The sequence below is a fragment of the Octopus sinensis genome, linkage group LG13, assembly GCF_006345805.1.
Source record: "Octopus sinensis linkage group LG13, ASM634580v1, whole genome shotgun sequence".
Taxonomy (NCBI): domain Eukaryota; kingdom Metazoa; phylum Mollusca; class Cephalopoda; order Octopoda; family Octopodidae; genus Octopus; species Octopus sinensis.
Genome location: NC_043009.1, coordinates 37312810 through 37333679, shown reverse-complemented (window position 1 = coordinate 37333679; position 20870 = coordinate 37312810). Strand labels below are relative to the sequence as shown.

Here is a 20870-nt window from a genome sequence, read left to right as displayed (position 1 = left end):
ACCCATTATGACTACTCGTCTGATAAGGGTACACCAGGCACATGCATCACAACCATATGTGCGCGACATGGTGATCTCATATGAAGATAAACAGCATATGACCTTGCAGGTGGGGCCCAGTTAGAATTTTCTTCTGGTTGAGTAACCCATCCCGCTCAAAAGGTCCTTGAATAAGGTTTGTTTAAGGATGTTGAACGAAACACCTATGTTTCCAGAGGTGAATTATTCAAGCTCCATAGAATCTTTCTCAACACATGGCTATGATGCTCCCCCACTACTTCCGCTCGTGATCAGAGATGCACATATTGTCAGCCACTAAGGGACATGCTCAACTGGTTAAGGTCAAACAACTGACAAGCAAATCTGTGGGTATTGAGCAGAATATTTGCTGTAGCCCATCTTTTATACCAAGACAAAACAATGTACATGATAACACTTCCAATCAGTTAAGATCAGAATTATTATTATTATTATTATTATTATTATTATTATTATTATTATTATTATTATTGCTTTTCTCTCGTTTCTTTTCTTCTCTATTCTTTCATTAACCTTCTTTACATTCATTTCCGTACTCACTCATTCACTTTCTGTCATTCATTCATTCGTTCATTCATTTACTCATTCACTCTTTCTCTCATTCTCTCAACCTTCTGTTTCTATGTGAGTATTACAGGAATTCGGTGTTAACCTCGTAGTCGAACAAGAATGGATTGACCATCGACTTCATTTCTATAACCTGATCGACAGTGAGGTACTTGAGTTGGACGTGAAAATGATGGACGAATTATGGGTCCCTGACATCTATATCTCCAATGAAAAAGTGGCCACCTTCCACACGGTCACCGTTCCTAACAAAATGATGCACCTTTACCAAAACGGAAAAATTATCTACAGAAACAGGTACGATAATAACTCTTTCTATTATAAACACAAGGCCTGAAATTTGGGGAGCGGTGCTAATCGATTGTCAACCATAGATCTTAACTGTTACTAATTTTATCGACCTCGAAAAGATAAGAAGCAAAGTATTCCTCGGCGGAATTTGAATTCAGAACGTAAAGTGGGACGAAATGCCGGCAAGAATTTTGTCCTGATTGCTAACTATACAGCCAGCTTGCTACCTTAAAGAGGTATGATAAAGCACTGAACATTTTTCATCGTCTTGACCGCCTTATTGCATAAGGACTTGAGACATTTACCTAGAGGGGGAAGGAACTTAGGAACCTCAAGATTCAATTTGAAACACAATAATTTCAGCTTATATTTTTGTTGTTTTAAAAAAGATTAAAGAATTATGGTTTGAATGTATTTGGTTTATATCTGCTCTGTCAGGGCTGATCTGAGTTTAAACAACGGCCATCACTATTAGTATTATCACATCATCCCCATCACCATCGTCGTTATCGTCATCAACATCACTATCATCATTGTCATCATCACCATCATCACAAGCCTCCATCGTCAACACCATTTGAGCAAAGATGACACTCGACGTGCAAAAAACTCACCTGACGTGCTAAAAATAGCAGCCGTCACATCAAATCAGACACATCAAATCCTACCGTTTTACGTAAAAATAACAGAAAAGTAGAATGAAATGTCTTTGAAACTCTGCACTCCCAAAGACTAGGTGATTCACGGGGTTGGCATGATTTCAACCATCAGTTTGTACAATTAGAGATGATCTTTTGACTAAACCACTTTCACTACCATTAGCACCATTAGTACTAGCTTCATTACCATCACCTTTCATTACCAGTATTGTGATTACTAATATCACTACCATCACTATTACAAACACCATCATTATCAGTACTAATAGAACCACCACCAGCACCACCAGCACCACCAGCACCACCAGCACCAGCACCAGCAGCACGACGACGACGACGACCACTACTACTACTACTACTACTACTACTACTACTACTACTACTAACTACTACTACTACTACTACTGTTGCTGTTGCTGCGACCCGTACAGTTACCATCATCATTAGTACCACTACTACCATTTCCACTACTATCATCACCACCTTTACTACAATATCACTACCAGTGTCATCAATGGCATCACCATAACTACTACCATAATCAATACCACTAGAACCACCAACCCCCCCCCACACCACCACCAATAGCTGTTATATCTATCTCTTGGAAGGAAAATGCCGAAATGCCCAAGAGAGAGAAAAAGAAAGCGAAAGAGAGAAAGTAAAGACTGAAACCAAGTACTTTATGGTATTTATTCCTTGGCATCATTGTTCCAAGTTCAAAATCCCAATTACTTTGTCAGTTTTCATCAAACCAATCTCCATAGAAGCAAATACCAATAATGTACCATCATCGCCTACTCAATTTTAAATTCTAATTCAGTTTAATGAAAATATATTTAGTTAGTGCCGTAGAACAAGATGCATTCTCCATATAAGATGTGTCCGTAAATCGATTTCGAATGTCGTTCGAATCGAATTCACTTCCCTGACGTTGTTGACGTTCCTGAGAAAGATCCGGATACACCAAACTTACATTCTCCGTCCGATGGAATTTGTTGCTAAGTACGAATGTCGATATTATCAATGTACACCACAAAGCGGCGAGATGAGAGAATCGTTAGTGTGTCGAACAAAATGCTTAGCAATATTTCTTCCGGCTCTTTACGTTCTAAGTTCAAATCCTGCGGAGGTCTACCTTGCATTTCAGCCTTTCGGGTTTGATGAAATGACGCACCAGTCAAGTTCTGGGGTCGATTATATCGACACCCCTCCTCTCCAGAATTCCTGACCTCGAGGCACAGTCTAAAAGAATTATCAATGTACACAAGAAGTAATAAATTGTTAGAGTGGGGATACCGATAGATTAAATACCATACGGCATTTAGATCGCTTCCCTTTAACGTTCTGAGTTCAAGTTTTGATTAAGTTATTTCGTCTTACCGACGCCAATAAAATACTGAATCCATTTAATCGACCACTTCCTTCTACCTAAAATTGTGCTTAAGCTTGCGTAGTCAATTGGACATAGTTTACTTCAAACACCCATCAACTTTTCAATGACACAGATTTACTGGTGATCTACTCTCCTACGTCACTCTCCGATGAGTTCCCACCTTGAAGAAATTTGGTGAAAACAACGTTTGTTTTACTTGATATCAGCAATGCATTCAACATTATGTCGAGCGCTAAAGTCTAAGCAAGATTGCCCATCTATAGGTTCCAGCCATCAGTATCTGAATTAGTAGTTTCCTGTCAGCTCGTACCTGTCAGGTGTGCTAAAGGAGCTCTCTACCTCTCTCTCTCCCCCTAACCCACTCACACTCTATCAACTCTGGTGATCTCCTAGGCTTGGTTATTCCTCTACACTCCTCTTATACATTAAAGAACAAATAGCTCAGTGGTTAGATCGTCGGGCTCACAATCATGAGGTAGGGAAAATTCGATTCCCGGCCGGGTTATGTGTTGTGTTCTTGAGCAGGACATTTCATTTCATGTTGCTCCACTTCACTCAACTGCAGAAATGAGTTGCGACGTCACTGGTGCCAAGCTGTATCGGCCTTTCTTCTTCCCAGGGATAACATCGGTGGCGTGGAGAGGGGAGACTAGCATGCATGGGCGACTGCTGGTCTTCCATAAACAACCTTGCCCGAACTTGTGCCTCAGACGGTAACTTTCTAGGTGCAATCCCATGACCGCCGTCTCCAATGACACCCTAACTTAATGCGCTTGATCTCAGCCTTCATTCCTCCAATTTCTCATAAGCACCATCTACATACAAACTAGATTTCCTTGCATCTGATCTGCTGTGACTCAATAACGAGAGATCTTAAAAACATCATCCAGTGAGGTCATTCTAATATTATTTTTTTTCAACAGCACAAAGTCGCGATTACTCTACATATCAAGAAAAAATGATACTGAACCTGGCCACCTCCTGACGCGGAGCACAGGAAACTAGAACCTTCAAAGTCGTTGCAATTGTAACACCTCGCTATTTATGAGAATCTCTCTTGCCGAATGCACATCCTTGATATGGAAAAGACTGCACTACAAAGATTGGTCTTCCTCTTCAGAACGCCAGAAAATACTTCGGTCACCAATAGATACCACCACCACCACCACCACCACCACAACTACTACCACTACTACTACTACTACACTACTACTACTACTACTACTACTATACTACTACTACTACTACCACTACTACTACTACTACTACTACTACTACCACGACCACCACGACCATGACTACTACTACTACTACTACTACTACTACTACTACTACTACTACTACTGCTGCTGCTGCTGCTGCTGCTGTGCTGCTGCTGCTGCTGCTACTACTACTACTACTACTACTACTACTACTACTACTACTGCTGCTGCTGCTGCTGCTGCTGCTGCTGCTACTACTACTACTACTACTACTACTACTACTACTACTGCTGCTGCTGCTGTTGCTGCTGCTGCTGCTGCTGCTACTACTACTACTACTACTACTACTACTACTACTACTACTACATCATTATCATCATCGTCAATCCCTAGACATTACTGTTTCGAGTCCTAAACTCACTGGGCCGGTTATCCAGTGTACAAGTGACTGAAATCACAGCATTCACCCTGAACAGGATGCCAGCCCGTCACTTACAGCTGAATGGACTTGAGCAACGTGAATGAAAGTGTTTTGCTCAAGAACACAACTCACCAATCGGTCCGGTTATCGAAACTGCAATCTTGCGATCGTGAGCGCAACACCCTAACCACTAAGCCACTATCCCTCTAAAAAAATATTCAGATCACACTCACAATGGATTATTGCTGCCATACTTACTATTACACATATGGACATCGTTGATCACATCTAAACAAAGGTCACCCGACTGAGTGGCATGAAATCGCTTCCCGATGTACTTTAAGCTCTTCTCCAGAAACTTACCGTTTCTTCTCGCCGTCTTCTGTATTACAGCTACAATGGCCTCTGTTCCTCGGAGATGGTTGGTTTCGTACGCATCCTCTGAGATCCACCAGAGTCCCTCGTCTCTTTGCATATCGTTATCTTTCTCTATATAAACGGCAGTTTGTCTGTCTGTGTGTCTGTGTGTCTGTCAGGTTGTACCCTCACCCTGACCACGGCTTTCAACCGATTCTGATGAAACTTGACAAACACATAGCCCAATGTCATAATTCAAAACTAACGCAGCGAAAATTTTGAAAAGTTCCCCCAGTTCTGAAAAAATCGATAAATTCGACATGGGGTCGAGAATCTAAGCTTTCTATATGCAACACATTTTCTGGGCTGTACGTGGACTGTTCACGCGTTGGGAGGCGCAATGATGTTTTCATGTTTTCGCCCAAAGGGACAGCTAGGAACATCGTATACACAGAAGTATTCGAGTGAAGAGAAGACATTGCAACCTACACATGCGCCTTCGTTCCCTAGAGGGAAAGGACTAGATTGGGATTAGTCGTTGCCTACTAGGGGCTCCTACATACCCGGGCAACGCCGGGCTATGCTGCTAGTCCATATTATGTTCAACTTCAAATATTACACCAATCACTGAGCCCATTCCTGCTTCCTCGGAAAGTTCATCTTTGAGGATACCCGTCTCATATCTAGCTTTTCTGCAGCTATCAGTTTTTTAACTGTTCAAAAGTATTTACTACATCGCTTTTTGAATGCCGGGGAAGGCCATGAATACAGTCTATTCCTCCAGACTAAACCAATAACGCTCATAAAGTGGCAACGTCTGGTACAAACACAAGTATCTCCATAGCGCGAAATCCTAATCATTTTTGCTTGTCAGAAATGACACCAGCTATCTCCATCTTTCTAATTTAAGTGATCAATTAATCAAATAATTAATTAATTCGTCACCCAGTTCATTAAGCATTGAAACCAATTACTAATAAAAAATTTACTGTCACTTAATCTTGCTTTGTGCCAAGAAAAGTGTAATTTGTTCCATAGTTCTCTATATCTTTCGTGTTGCACTGAATTCTTGGGAACACGGGGTAAATTTCTCATGAGGTAAATTTCTCATGAGCTTAATCGAGCCTGTCATCCGTTTCCTGATTGAAACCATTTCACCTCAATAACTTTATTGATTTTCTATTTTCATTCTAAAAAAAAAAAACAGAAAAAACGACTTTTCCTTCACGCTTTTACTATTTATGTACACTGATTAATATTTGAATTTCTCGTTAAAGCTGCAAAACGAAAATAAAAGTTGTGAAAACAATATACATTTTAAAATGATTTAACAATCAGAATCGATTCTTGAGAATTCCCGTCATTTTTTCCGTAAATCGGTTATTGAGGACTTCTATTCTCAAAGCAATTATTGCCCAAGGAAGAATTCTTATAAACTTATCCTCTCTCATTTGCTTATTCACAATTTATACAGAAAATAGGGATAAATATATATGAAAGTTAAACATAACTCTTAACTGCCGGTAACTTTATTTTTTTAACAGAATATCACTCAGAGCCTCATGTCCCATGCAACTTCAAAAATACCCGATGGATCAGCAGATTTGTTACCTTCATTTGCAAAGCTGTAAGTTACATTGATGCTTTATAGTTACACCATAATCATTCTGTTTCATTTATCTACGCAATACATATATTTTATAAGTTAATCAGGGACCAAGTTGGAGTACTTACCTATAACATTTTCTAGGCCCCCTGGACTAGTAGCATTAACTAGACTAATGACTTGTCAGTGTATCTGACAGGTCAGTGTATCTGCAGGTCAGTGTATGCATTAAAAATATAGACGAAGAGAGAACTGGTGAGTCTCTGGATCGAATGCTTGCAACGGCATGAACTCTGTTAAAGACATACTAAGGACCACATGGCGGTGTTAAATGGAATGCATGTTAAACTTATCACTAAAAAAAAGTGGTGCTATGAAGTCATGAAGTCAAGCAACATACTATATGACATCAAATTAGTCCCAGTTTCAATGATCAAGGTGAGATACATCTCATATATCTATTTGCCTTATTACAGTCCTCAATATAATTTATGACCCTGCTTACCTCTTAAATTGGACTTTATAATCTTCGTCATTTCTTCCTGTAGTGTATATCACACACAGATATCTGATATTCGTCCAAATGATAGCTTTCTTGTTGTCTTCTACACACATTCGTCTACAAGATTTATGTCATACAGACATTTCAGTCCCATTAACGTAAATGACTCGCCTCGCAGCAGGTATGAGATACTTTTACTGTTTGTAAAATATCCTATTTTCTTTAGTTGAGACGTATCTCCTCATTTGCTAGCAGAAAAATACTACAGTCTTATGTGACACGCCTACTTCCTGGACTTCAGATTTTTTTGGCACGGCTGTTTTGGCGTCCCTATTTGGTGTCGCTGATTCGACGCTGATTTATTTGACATTAGACTTTTCAATGTTTCTCTCTTTCGCTCCACTTCTCTCTCTCTCTCTCTTCTCTCTCTCTCTCTCTCTCTCTCTGTATGTTTATGCGTGTCAGCATATTTCTATATGTGTATGAGGAGAGGAAAAGTGTTTATATCAATCTTGTTCAGTCAATAAATTACAATCTCTCTCTCTCTCTCCCTCCCATCACTCTCACTCACACTCTTTCTAGTTGTATGTGTATACATCTGCACCTGCGTGCATGTGTATATGAGTGTTTTTGGCTCCAGTGCCAAAACGTACTATTACCAAAGAGGCTGAAGTTCGCGTCAGCGGTGTCAAAGCATCTGCGTCCAAACAGCTGCACCAGATTGTCTCATTCCGTTACCTCTCTTATGGTAAAAAAAAATCCACTAACTTACTGCAACATAATTTCTACCAGACAGGAAGATTGTCTTGGTGTAACGTGCGTCCAAAATTTACCCCTACGAAACAAGTTTCACGCTGCCTTGATGTGTCAGATAGATATCCGAATCCTCTATGTGACAGGTCTTACACTCCTTTGCTGTGATTGCTTCTACACTCATATTCAGTTTATTACGTTGTGGAGGCGCAATGGCCCAGTGGTTAGGGCAGCGGACTCGCGGTCGTAGAATCGCGGTTTCGATTCCCAGACTGGGTGTTGTGAGTGTTTATTGAGCGAAAACACCTAAAGCTCCACGAGGCTCCAGCAGGGGATGGTGGTGATCCCTGCTGTATCTTTCACCACAACTTTCTCTCACTCTTCTCTTCCGCTTCTGTTTTTGTACCTGTATTTCAAAGGGCCGGCCTTGTCACTCGCTGTGTCACGCTGAATATCCCCGAGAACTACGTTAAGGGTACACGTGTCTGTGGAGTGCTCAGCCACTTACACGTTAATTTCACGAGCAGGCTGTTCCATTGGTCGGATCAACCGGAACCCTCATCGTCGTAACCGACGGAGTGCTTCCATTACATTGTATGTGTGTATATGTTCTCTCGTTACAGTTGCTTATACAGAAAAGAGGCTACAATTCCATTGGAACGACAACCATGACAAAGCGCTGCAAATGATCAAAGCCGTCCACATAATGCCACAGTTTGAAATCACTAAATGGTCCATATGTGACTGCAATAGCATCATGAATAATGAAGGTTAGTGTAAATAATTCTTCATACTTTTTTTTCCTTCCTGGAAAATCTTAGGCAAAAAGAATACAAGATCAGCGAACGTCTTTTTACTATAAATAGATCTGATGTTTATACAAAGAAAAACAAGACAGTGTTAAATCTTTAAAAAATAAAAAAATAAAGACTCATTTGAATAATGTCAACTGCAGCAAAAGATGTAACAGCAACAGCAATGGCAGCAATAAGAGGAATAATAATAATAAGCTAAAAAGGCTCTGCATTTTTGCTCAACCTGCTAAGAAAAGAAATAATCAAATCTTTCTCACATCTACCCAGCCATCTTTAAAAAAAAGAATGGGAGGGCACATTAGGTAATATGTGGCGGTGATGATAATGAGGATCGTGATGATGATGATGATGATGATGATGATGAAAATTGAAATAACTAAGTCATTCTCAAATTACTCCTACCATCTTTAAAAAAAAAAAAATAGACGGACGCATTTGATAATATGACCCTAGATACATTTGCATGAATAATATAGCAAAAGTGATGATGATGATGATGATGATGATGATGGTAGCAATGGTGATGGTGGCAGTGGTGGTGGTGATTGTAGTAATGATGTTGATGCTGATGCTGATGATGATCATCATGAGAAAAATATTTGCAGTAACAGACAGAAGATGGAAATATAGAGACGCACATAGATTTGCTGCCATAAAGCATAGAAAACAAAAAAAGAAGAAAACGAGATCATTTGCAATAAAACCCCATCAGAACAGCAATCACAATAAGAAGATAATAATATATTGTTGCATAAACGAGTGTTAACAGAAGACGTTAAAAATGACTTCTTTTTAAATGGAAGCAATACTCCTAAACATGAAAAAAAAAAAAATTGACGTGAAAAGTAATGAGAAAAATCAAGAATACAAAGTAAGAGTTTTGTAAGTCTTTAAAAAAATATTGAATAATTATTATCTCTGCAATAGCTACACTAATCGCTGAAAAGTTTAGGTATATGATGGTAAAGTATGTGAAGATGCATATATATATAGAAAATACATGGTGAAAGAGTTCACAGTTCAGTGGCCGAACGTGAGACGTCGAACATTTCAAAGGTATCGATATCTAGATTGTATATTTATTTCTACTATAGACAAAAAGCCAGAAATTTTTCGGCTCAACTGGTACTTATTTTATCGATCTCGAAAGAATGAAAGGCAAAGTTGATCTTGGCGGTATTTGAACTCAGAATGTAAAGAGCCGGGAGAAATATTGCTAACCATCTGTCATCTCTTCACCTTATCTAGACTGAATATCGAAGCCAAAATGGGAGTAAGGGACAAAAACCCACTTGCGGTAGTCGAACGTGTCAGACATGTTGATTGGTCGAATATCACTTGGTCATAGCCCCGTTATCAGATCTTCCCTCAACCATTTGTACAACAGGATCTTTTCTGTTTGGTTGCCAGCTGCTGCCAGCGTCAATTTTCTATTCCAAGTGATTTCATATTCAGTGTAATAATACACTTTTATAGGCTGCAACTAGTTTTCGCTATAAATCAATAAATAAAGAGTTATTAGTAATTAAAAATTTAAAATTTTGGTAATTTTAGCCAACCGTGAGCCACAGGCATAATCATGTCTGTTTCGATAGTAAGAAGCGGAAACATGAGAACTCTTTTGCTTGTTGCCATTGTAACAGTCTTTGGAGAGTCTTTTATCTGTGAGGAAGCACGTGTTGACAAATGTTTGTTTACTCGTTTCTTTTTGCCATTGAGCATTGAGGTGGCTGTGAGGTGTGCTGAAAATAACAGTTAATAAGATTTTTTTGGATAAATCTTTTAAGCTAAGGTTTATTTGCCAACATCTCGCTCAAAGATTTAAAACTGTTTTTCTCTTTTAAATTAGTATAAACATTTATTTACATGAAAGTTAAATTACTGGACAACTTTCATCTAATTCTTCTAAACCTTTCTGTTAAAAACTGTAAAGTGTTTATCGCATTTGGTGGTTGCGAGGTGTGCTAAAAATAACAGCTAAATAAGATTTATTTGCATGAAAGAAAATTACCGGAGACATATCACGTGCTGTTTACAAATATTGACAACACAATTCCGCCGAGGTCGACTTTACCTTTCATCCTTTCGAGGTCGATAAATTAAGTACCAGTTACGCACTGGGGTCGATGTAATCGACTTAATCCGTTTGTCTGTCCTTGTTTGTCCCCTCTGTGTTTAGCCCCTTGTGGGTAGTAAAGAAATAGCTATTTTCAGGATGTTGACGACAAAATGTGCAGTCACGCACAAAATGACAGCTTCCAAATCCTGTTTCTTCACTGGGTGAAGACGATCAAACTTTAAACCTCTATAACTTTTTAAAAACATTTTCCAGGAAAAAATGAAATAACTCCACCAATTCAGTTTGTGTATTATTGCGCCAAATTTTAAAAATTTTCGGCAAACTTTAATTTTTGGACCCGCTAGCAACCAAACGGAAAAGATCCGTACAATATACCACATAAAGTGAAGATTTTTTCGCAGAGATGTTTTCTGATTCTACAAATCTGTACGGTCTGACAACACAACAGGACAACCGCAATAACACCAGAAATTTTTAACTCAATCTTTCACATAGTTATGAGTCATAAATTAACGACGGTATGGTTTTTATTTTCTGGTTGTGCCCTTCAGCAAAGTAATCACTTCCTTGATCATACAACAGCTTTTTTTATTATTGTTGATTCTGGGCTAACAATTGTGATACACACCAATAAAGATAGGAGCGAAGAAATCTGTGAGTTCGAACAAATATCACAGAACAGACGATAGTTGACGATAGCAGTCTCAGCGATCTGATCCTCGTAGCATCCAAATCACGATAACTTCTTATTTTACAACAGCAAAAAGAATATATGTTTCAGTTAAGGAATAGTCAGTTAAGCAGAACCCAGTTCTAGATTGATATTTTTTTTTTGTCATCCTTAGAAAGATGAAAGGAAAAACGGCAAGGAAAGATTTTGAACACAGAACATAGTAAACTAGATGCAGCAAAGCATTTAATCGTGATGGTGTGATGATGATGATGATGATGATGATGATGATGATGGTGGTGGTGGTGGTGGTGGTGATAATGGTATTGTCGATTATTAGTAGTATTAGCAGTGTTGTTATCATTTTTGCTAATAGTTCTTTCTTTCTTTCTTTCTTTCTTTCTTTCTTTCTTTCTTTCTTTCTTTCTTTCTTTCTTTCTTTCTTTCTTTCTTTCTTTCTTTCTTTCTTTCTTTCTTTTTTTCTTTCTTCCTTTCTTTCTTTCTTTCTTTCTTTCTTTCTCTGCGTATTAGCTTAATGCTTATACGCTCAGAAAAACACATATACAAATATTTGTCTGTATGTACGCATACGTGTGAGTGTCTATGTATGTATGTCTGTGTGCATATGCGTGCATTTGCGTACGCGTACGTGTGTGTGCGTGTGCATGTTCGTGTACGCGCGTGTGTGTGCGTGTATGTGCGTGTATACACACAATCTAGTTTCACGTACTATATGAATAAAGAATATACTAAGAATTTTCTGCCATTATCGCACCACTCTTTTAATCTGTTTTATCTATGCTCGAATGATATTATCAAACAAAACTTAATAAGTACTTCAATATGAATACACTCGAGACCAAACTCAGTGTAGAGCAATTTAATGTTCAATGTATGAACACCATTAAGGACAATGGCGATTTGAAAAGTAGAGAGCCTTTACTGATTTGTTACTACGTATGATTATATATTTAATGTCCCAGTGGTTAGGGCAGCGGACTCGCGGTCATAGGATCGCGGTTTCGATTCCCAGACCGGGCGTTGTGAGTGTTTATTGAGCGAAAACACCTAAAAGCTCCACGAGGCTCCGGCAGGGGATGGTGGTGATCCCTGCTGTACTCTTTCACCACAACTTTCTCTCACTCTTTCTTCCTCTTTCTGTTGTACCTGTATTTCAAAGGGCCGGCCTTGTCACTCGCTGTGTCACGCTGAATATCCCCGAGAACTACGTTAAGGGTACACGTGTCTGTGGAGTGCTCAGCCACTTACACGTTAATTTCACGAGCAGGCTGTTCCGTTGATTCGGATCAACCGGAACCCTCGTCGTCGTAACCGACGGAGTGCTTCCTATTCTATATTCTATATCCAAGTCACATGCTGATAGTCATGCAATATATTTGTCACGAATGTATATATAGTTGTGTATGTGCGTTTCTTTATATGTGTATAAATATTTATAGGTGTATGTATTACCTGTTATATACTCAGTTCGTCGGTGACTATATTGGTGCCTGAACAGAGTATCCCGGTGAGGGAGTTTACTAGAAACCAAGCATGACCGAACAAAGATAAAAAGAAAAATTACTCATTATCGTAGCGTAGGAGTGGCTGTGCGGTAAGTAGCTTGCTTACCAACCACATGGTTCTGGGTTCAGTCCCACTGCGTGGCACCTTGGGCAAGTGTCTTCTACTATAACAACGGGCCGACCAAAGCCCTGTGAGTGGATTTGGTAGACGGAAACTGAAAGAAGCCCGTCGTATATATGTATGTATTTGTGTGTCTGTGTTTGTCCCCTCAACATCGCTTGACAACCAATGCTGGTGTGTTTACGCCCCCGTAACTTAGCAGTTCGGCAAAAGAGACCGATAGAATGAGTACTAGGTTTACAAAGAATAAGTCCTGGGGGTCGATTTGCTCGACTAAAAGGCGGTGCTCCAGCATGGCCAGAGTCACATGACTGAAACAAGTAAAAAAAAATTAAAAGACAGCCAAACTCAACATAGAACAAACAGCTGTTTAGCAATAATGTGCGTGGACATAATGACATTCGGGATGATGAGTAAGCGCACTATAAGATCACTGACAAGAGTGGAAAATGGATACACTTTGAATCCATCAACCATGGTGATGGCAGCTTGTCTAGAAGGGCGCTATGCCGAGTAAAAACCCTGACAGGTCCAGCCAATGTAATATTTGATCCGAAACCATTTGTAATAATTTAGTATCTGCTTTGTATTTGTGAATTTTGTCTAAGATCAAGTGTGATGCTATGCAAGCCATATCTTTTATTACGGATAACTCAAGGCTTATCCCTGTAGAGGTTTTCCTTGTTAACCTAGGTGTCATTTTGGGGTTCATTAATATGTAATACTTATACTTATAGTCTGGCCTCGAAAACATGCCCTAACATACTTGAAACGACGGCGCTATTTTAGGCGCACCTCAGCGCATCAAGCAGCTGCACCACGGCTGTTTGTATTTCGGGCCGTATTGCTTGGGCTGTGATACGAATATGAGCTACACGTCCGCTGGCACTCGTTTCCACCTCATGTTCTCGTGTCCATTTCGTGTTGTTCAGCCGATTCGCATGTTTCCTTTGAGTCGTTCCTTACTGAGTGTCCGAGTCGACCAGCACGAATTTTGAGTGAACTTCCATAATATATATATATATATATATATATATATATATATATATATATATTATATATATATATATATATATATATATATATATATAGAGAGAGAGAGAGAGAGGGAAGAGAGAGGAGAGAGACACACACACACACTATATTATGTAATATACATATATGTGTGTATATATATGAGTGTATGTGTGTGTGTACATGAATATGTATTTTTGTGTATATCTGGGTATGTGTGTACATATATGTATATATATATGTATATACATATATATATATCTATACGTATACATACATGCATACATACATACATACCTATGTGTGTGTGTGTGTGTGTATGTGTGTGTGTGTCTGTGCACGCGGTGTAACCACATGTGAACCGTTGGCGATTTTTTCCCTCCGTCTTCCTTTTCTATTGGACTTTCCTCTGTTTCTGATGAAGAGCTTTGGTCGAAATGTAAAGCCACCTTTCTTCTCTTCCCTGTGCGTTGTACTACCGTTGTTGTATTTTTGTGTTTGTTCTTCGTATTTTTGGACATATATATATATATATATATATATATATATATATCTTTGTGTGTGTGTTAAATTAAACCGTTTCTAAAACCCTGTAATTTTATTATTTCAGAAACATTCTCCTGTCTAAGAGCTGAATTTCATTTGAAGAGAAATATGGGTTTCTACATTCTCAACATATACTGTCCATGTTCATTGACCGTCTTGGTATCATGGTTTTCATTTTGGCTAAACATAGACGCTGTCCCAGCCCGCACATCATTGGGTGTTCTCACAGTGTTAACGATGACCAGTCAAACGGCTGCAGCCGTCTCCGCTCTTCCCAAAGTTTCTTACATCAAAGCTATAGATATCTGGATGGCTATCTGTCTCATATTCGTCTTTCTCGCACTTCTAGAATATGCTGTGGTCAATGTTTTGAATCGCAGAGAGATAAAACGGTATTTAAGAAACCGTCCCTTGCAGATGGACCCCGAGAAAGTTTCGCTAGCTGTTTTTGTAAGTATAAAAGTAAATTGTTGGTGCCATGTTATGATAGTATTCAAAACACATATGTTCAGTTTTTGTTCATAGAGTAATACGTATAAGAAGTTCTAACACTGTCGTAAAAGTATTTTGATTATAAAAAGAATAATAATAAACTAATTGTATATAGTGCTCAGGTGCTATACAGCTCATCAGAAAGAGAAAGAAGAATGGGAGACAAAGTAGTTCGACCACAGTAACCCATCGTTAGTTATTTTGCTGATCCTAGAGGGATGAATAGTGAAGGCATGTGGCCTAGTGTTTAGGGTGTTACTCTCACGAGCGCAAGATCACGGTTTCGATCCCCTGACCTGGCGGTACGTTGTATTCTTGAGTTAAACACTTCGTATAACGTTGCTCCAGTCTACTGAACTACAAATGAAAAAACCTTGTGACGGACTGGCATCTCATTCAAGGAGAACGTTGTAATCTCGGTCACTTACTCGTCACGGAAACACAGAAAATGAGCATTATAAGTCCTACGACTCGAAACAGTAAAAGTCCAGCGGTTTATGACGATGAAGATGAGGAGTGAAAGAGAAAGTTAAACTTTGTCCCATCGTCATTTCTAAGTGAAATCAGGAACGATTATTTGTAAACTAAAGATAATAATGTTCTTATCCAATAAACTAAGATACCTAATGACTGGCCCTTAAAGACCAAACTGTTCGAAACATCATCTAGATATTATAAATAGACTCAGTCAGAACAAAGTTGAGATTTAGATAACTCAAGGAATTATAACATCAACTGTCCTTACAGCGGTACGTATCACTGAATGCCAACGACTTTCGTCGTACATTTACGAACAAGCCATTCATAGTGAATTTCATTGTATCCGTTTGGATGTGCGGTGGTGCTTTATTCATTCGTTTATTCAATCAAAACTGTAATGTACCACACTATTCATTAATTCTCAATTTCTCACGGTGTAATCCAGTATCGTGTTGTGTTATCTAATGCTGTAGATGTCTAGTGTAATGCTTTGGCTAACTTCTAACATTAACTTCGCCTTCTGAAATCAAGTAAATTCCCACTGAAATACTGTAAGGTTTCTGTATATATAAAATCATCTAATTTGCAACTGTAATTTACTTATTCGCAAGATTATGACTAAATGGCTGTGGGTTGATCGTTATGTAATATGCATTATATAATCGATTTGATGATCATTGTTATCATCCTTGGGTTCATGTATGTTATTTGATTTGCCACTCACACATTATTGAAATGTTTGTTAACCATAGAATAAATGTAATACCAGCAACTCCATTCTTTATTTGTAACATTCCCATATATATATATATATATATATAATATATATATATATATATATATACTAGCAGTATCCCCGCGTTGCTCGGGTTTGTAAGGGAAATAACTATATAAGCATTTTTAGAGAGTTATAGCCAAAAAAATAGCAAAAAATGCATTAAAATGGAAAAAAATGATGGTAAATTTTTTTAAAAAATCGTTGATCATCGTAGACATTTTTAGAGAGTTACTTCCCTTATATAATATCGAAAAAATGCATTAAAATGGAAAAAAATGATGGTAATTTTTTAAAAAATCGTAGACTCATCGTAGACGCGCTAATACCCAGAAGGGCTCGATCTGAATCACGACTATAAGATACCCGGTTTTGTTAAACTGCACCGCAAAATGTGGGAGTAGTTAGGAATCTAAATCGTAGGAGACAGACACACAACTTGACTTTTATATATAAAGATATATATATATATATATATATATAATTACTGTTAATAAAAAGTGTGTGCGTGCATACCGTTACTAACAAATGAAAAAATCATAGTATTTAAACAACGACAGATAAAAAATATATACATATACAACCGGATGAGAAGCACACACTGAGGGTCCCTACCTTTTCGTCAGTTATCAACCAAATGGTAATACTCAGTTTCGCACCTTTAATGATAAGACTTAGGGCTTCCCAGGCTGGCAGTGCCTGCGAAAGTCGCAGAGAATAGGGCCTCAAGCAAACAAAAAAAAAAAAATGTAATTTAAGATGATGGACAAAGATGAAATAAATAGGAAACGAGCAAAATACGGCATTAGGGCCAAAAGGGCAAGAATGGTAGGTAACAGAAGATATCCTGAAGGATATAGAAAACAGGAAATAGCAAGACGGAGAAAATTGTTTGCGACCGAACAGCTGGGCTGCGGTGTGAAAGAGGAGGGGGATGAAGAAATGCTGACCACGGGTCACGTGTCAGCAGCAGGTAGAAAGGGGGAAAGAGGAAGGAGAAAGGTTACAAATACAAGTCAGAAGGTAAGAGAGAGAAAAAAACGGGGAAATGGACAGGCTAGAAATAGAAGCAAAAGTTTCGAGAGAGGAAAAAAAGCAAGAGTAGAGTCAAACAAATATATATATATATATATATAATATATATATATAAACTTACTGTAAATAAAAAGTGGTGTATACGCGTGTTACATTTAAGAATGGGGACCAACTCTATACTTCACGTGTAACATACACATATATATATATATGTGTGTTTCTGTGTATATACTTGTATATATATATGAATGTTTTTATATATATATTATATAATTATATATATATATATATACGTACACACACACACCCACACTCAACACACACACACACACATATAATATATATATATATATATATATATACAAGAATTACCACAAGAATTATGGCCATTTCGGGAGTTCACTACCGTGGTCCGATTACGAGTTGAGGTGTATCGCGGCAAATATATAGAACGGCCTATCAAGAAAAGGTATATATCATCGATTAAAATTGAATAATCAAAATGAATTACTAAAGAGTGTCAGGCAACTAAAAAGGCGGCGCCAAAACGTTTCAACTCCACCCCATTTTAATTACTTTATATATACCTGCGATCGTCAGCGGGTATCTTATTCCTGGTTGTGTATAAGTTACATGGTCTCAGACTGAATATTAACATGAATGAAAAACCATTATTTCTAAACTATGGATAATAATGTTCTCATTCACTAAGCTCGGAATAAGACACCCGATGACTGATAATCGATCGAAAAATCACACCGATCGAATGGTAGCATAGTCATGAATATTGAAATAAAATGTACATTTGAGTTAATGTATCGGAAAATTAGAAGATTTTGGCATCGTTAACGTTGTTATTCTTGTTTAGCACTAATGTCATGTTTTGTTCGCTATGATCTTTCCATACATTAACGTAGAACCTTGAGATTTATTTCCTTATTTTACCTTCTATGAGATCTCTAGGGATCAGGACTTGGACTTTTCTTTTTTCTCTTTTCTTCTCTTTTCTTTTTTTGCAGTCAAATGGATACTCGCAGACTGACTCTGCTATCATATCTTACCAAATTGATCCTAACGGCAAGGAGCATGCAAGAAAAGTGGACAAATACTCCAGAATTATATTTCCGCTGATATTTCTATTATTTTGCTTCATTTACTGGACATATTATCTAGGGGTATGATTGATGATTGATGACTGATATGTCATGACGAGTGGTTGTTCATTTGGTGTTTTTAACAAAGTAATTAAAATGGGGGTAGGGTTGAAACGTTTTGGCGCCGCCTTTTAAGCTTCGCTAATTCGACGTTGACTTATTTAACATCAGACATGTTACTGTTTCTTCCATTTTCATGTTTCCATCGCTCTCTTCCACCTCTTTCTCTCTCTCTGTTTATATGTGAACATCTTGTTATACTTGTATGTATATGTAACGTCTCTCTCACTCTCTCTATTTGTAAATGTATATTTAATGCGTATGTGTTTGTGTGTGTGTGTGCGCGTTTACCTTCAGGGCCAAATTGTACTGTCACTAAAAGAGCTTGAATGTCCATTCTGCCGTGCCAAATCACCAGCGTCCAAACAGCAGCGCCCTATCGTCTCATTCCATAAAATGGGTGGTTTAAGTCGGCCGAAATAAATTTTAGATTTTAATGCTCGTAGAATGTGGTGAGATAAGCTTGAATGCGCAGAAGTGTGAGCGTAATGATAGAGTGAGGTGTGCAGTTGAATGAGGTGTAAAGTAAGCTGAGTCAACGAATGAAGTTAGCATTAAAGGTAAGCTGAGTCAACGAATGAAGTTAGCATTAAAGGTAAGCTGATTGGTAGGATTAGGTGAGCGATAGAGTTGTGAGTGAAAGGGTTGGTGGCAGAGTGAAGTAATGTGTGCTAGAATGACCGGTTGTATGGGTGAGTGTCTGTGAGGTAAAGGTGTGGTTGGTACCCTGTGCAGTGATTTTGTAGGGAACTGAGCTACAGAAAAACAAAAATGAGATAAATTGAAGTGTGATATGATAAAATGAGGTACGGTGAAGTGTTATGTAGTAAAATGAGATAAGGTGAAGTGTGATATAGTAAAATGAGTATAGTTAAGTGTGATATACTGATATAAGATACGGTCAGGAGTGATTCAGTAAAGTGAGGTAGAGTGAGAGGGAGTAAATGAGATAAGGTAAGTGCACATATACTTGCGCATGCATGTGTATATATATTCACACACACATACACACACACAAACACACATACACACACACACATATACACAGTCATGTTTATATGGAGAGGGAGTTATATATATATAAATAAGCATATACATTAAAGTGGGATAAAGCGTGGTGTAGCAAATAAACTATGACAAAACGAGGTATGATAAATTAAGATAAAATATAATATGGGAAAATGGAACTTTGAGGAAACGAAGTATAATAAATGGGGAATGGGCAAGGATGGTATAGTCAATAAGGCACGGTAAGGTGAGGTTATGGCAATGTGTGTATGGCATGACAGAATGGTACGGTATGCGAAATATGGTTATTGTGGTATAGGAAATTCTGGTTTAATATGGGAGGCATAATAGAGCGTAGTATGTTGGTGAAATGAAATGCAGTGAAGCATGATATGGAATTACAATGATAAGATCTGGTCTAGAGAAATCGCTGTGCAAGCTGTGCCGTGTTATATTTTGCGGTATGATTTTAGTTCCATAATTAGATTCAGTTATTGCTCATTTATACAATTTATGAACTAATATGCATTGGTTTCCGATAGGAAGATAGATAAAAAGAAAACAGGAAGGTAATCTCGGTATCGTATCGAAAGCAATATTTTAACAAAATTCATGATTGCGATCAGTATTGCTATACCCTAATCCTATTTAATGAAGGCAGAGTTACAGTAATATTAACACACACACACACAGACACACACGCGTGCACGCATGCATACGCATACGCATGTGCACACCCTTGTGCACACAAATGCGCACACACAGATACAAACATGCGCGCGCACACACGTACAGACTCGTGTGCACTCACACTCACACTCACGTACAAACACATTGACTGACTCACTCAAACATACACATGCATACAATAAATAGAGATACCGACTCACACATACACAGGCACACGCACATTCTGATTCACTCACATACACATACTCAAACACACATATTCATTCATACACAGAGGCAGATTTAATTTTAAATTTTATGTGTATATTGAAATAAGTATTGAAATGTATATATGTGTATATGCGCAGGAGTGGCTGTGTGGTAAGTAGCTTGCTTGCAAACCACATGGTTCCGGGTTCAGTCTCACTGCGTGGCACCTTGGGCAAGTGTCTTCTACTATAGCTTGTATGTGTTTACGTCCCCGTAACTTAGCGGTTCGGCAAAAGAGACCGATAGAATAAGTACTAGGCTTACAAAGAATAAGTCCTGGGGTCGATTTGCTCGACTAAAGGCGGTACTCCAGCGTGGCCGCAGTCAGATGACTGACTTCTGCTATAGCCCCGGGCCGACCA

At 38.3% G+C, this 20870-nt stretch overlaps 1 protein-coding gene across 4 annotated transcripts in view; it reads left to right on the top strand.

Moving 5' to 3' along the window:
• LOC115218280 (glycine receptor subunit alpha-3-like) overlaps positions 1 to 20497 on the top strand; it is a 196286-nt gene extending 175789 nt beyond the window's left edge. For 2 of the 4 annotated variants that reach the window (XM_036508323.1, XM_036508322.1), the window contains 6 exons: positions 677 to 903; positions 6477 to 6559; positions 8417 to 8563; positions 14630 to 15015; positions 18364 to 19086; positions 19122 to 20496. In XM_036508323.1, coding sequence (XP_036364216.1) covers positions 677 to 903; positions 6477 to 6559; positions 8417 to 8563; positions 14630 to 15015; positions 18364 to 18528 — 1008 coding nt within the window. In that variant the 3' untranslated portion in view covers positions 18529 to 19086; positions 19122 to 20496. Of the gene's footprint in view, positions 1 to 676; positions 904 to 6476; positions 6560 to 8416; positions 8564 to 14629; positions 15016 to 18363 lie in introns of all 4 variants that reach the window. The other 2 variants (XM_029788031.2, XM_036508324.1) reach the window with 2 other exon arrangements.
• Positions 20498 to 20870: the final 373 nt, after the last annotated feature.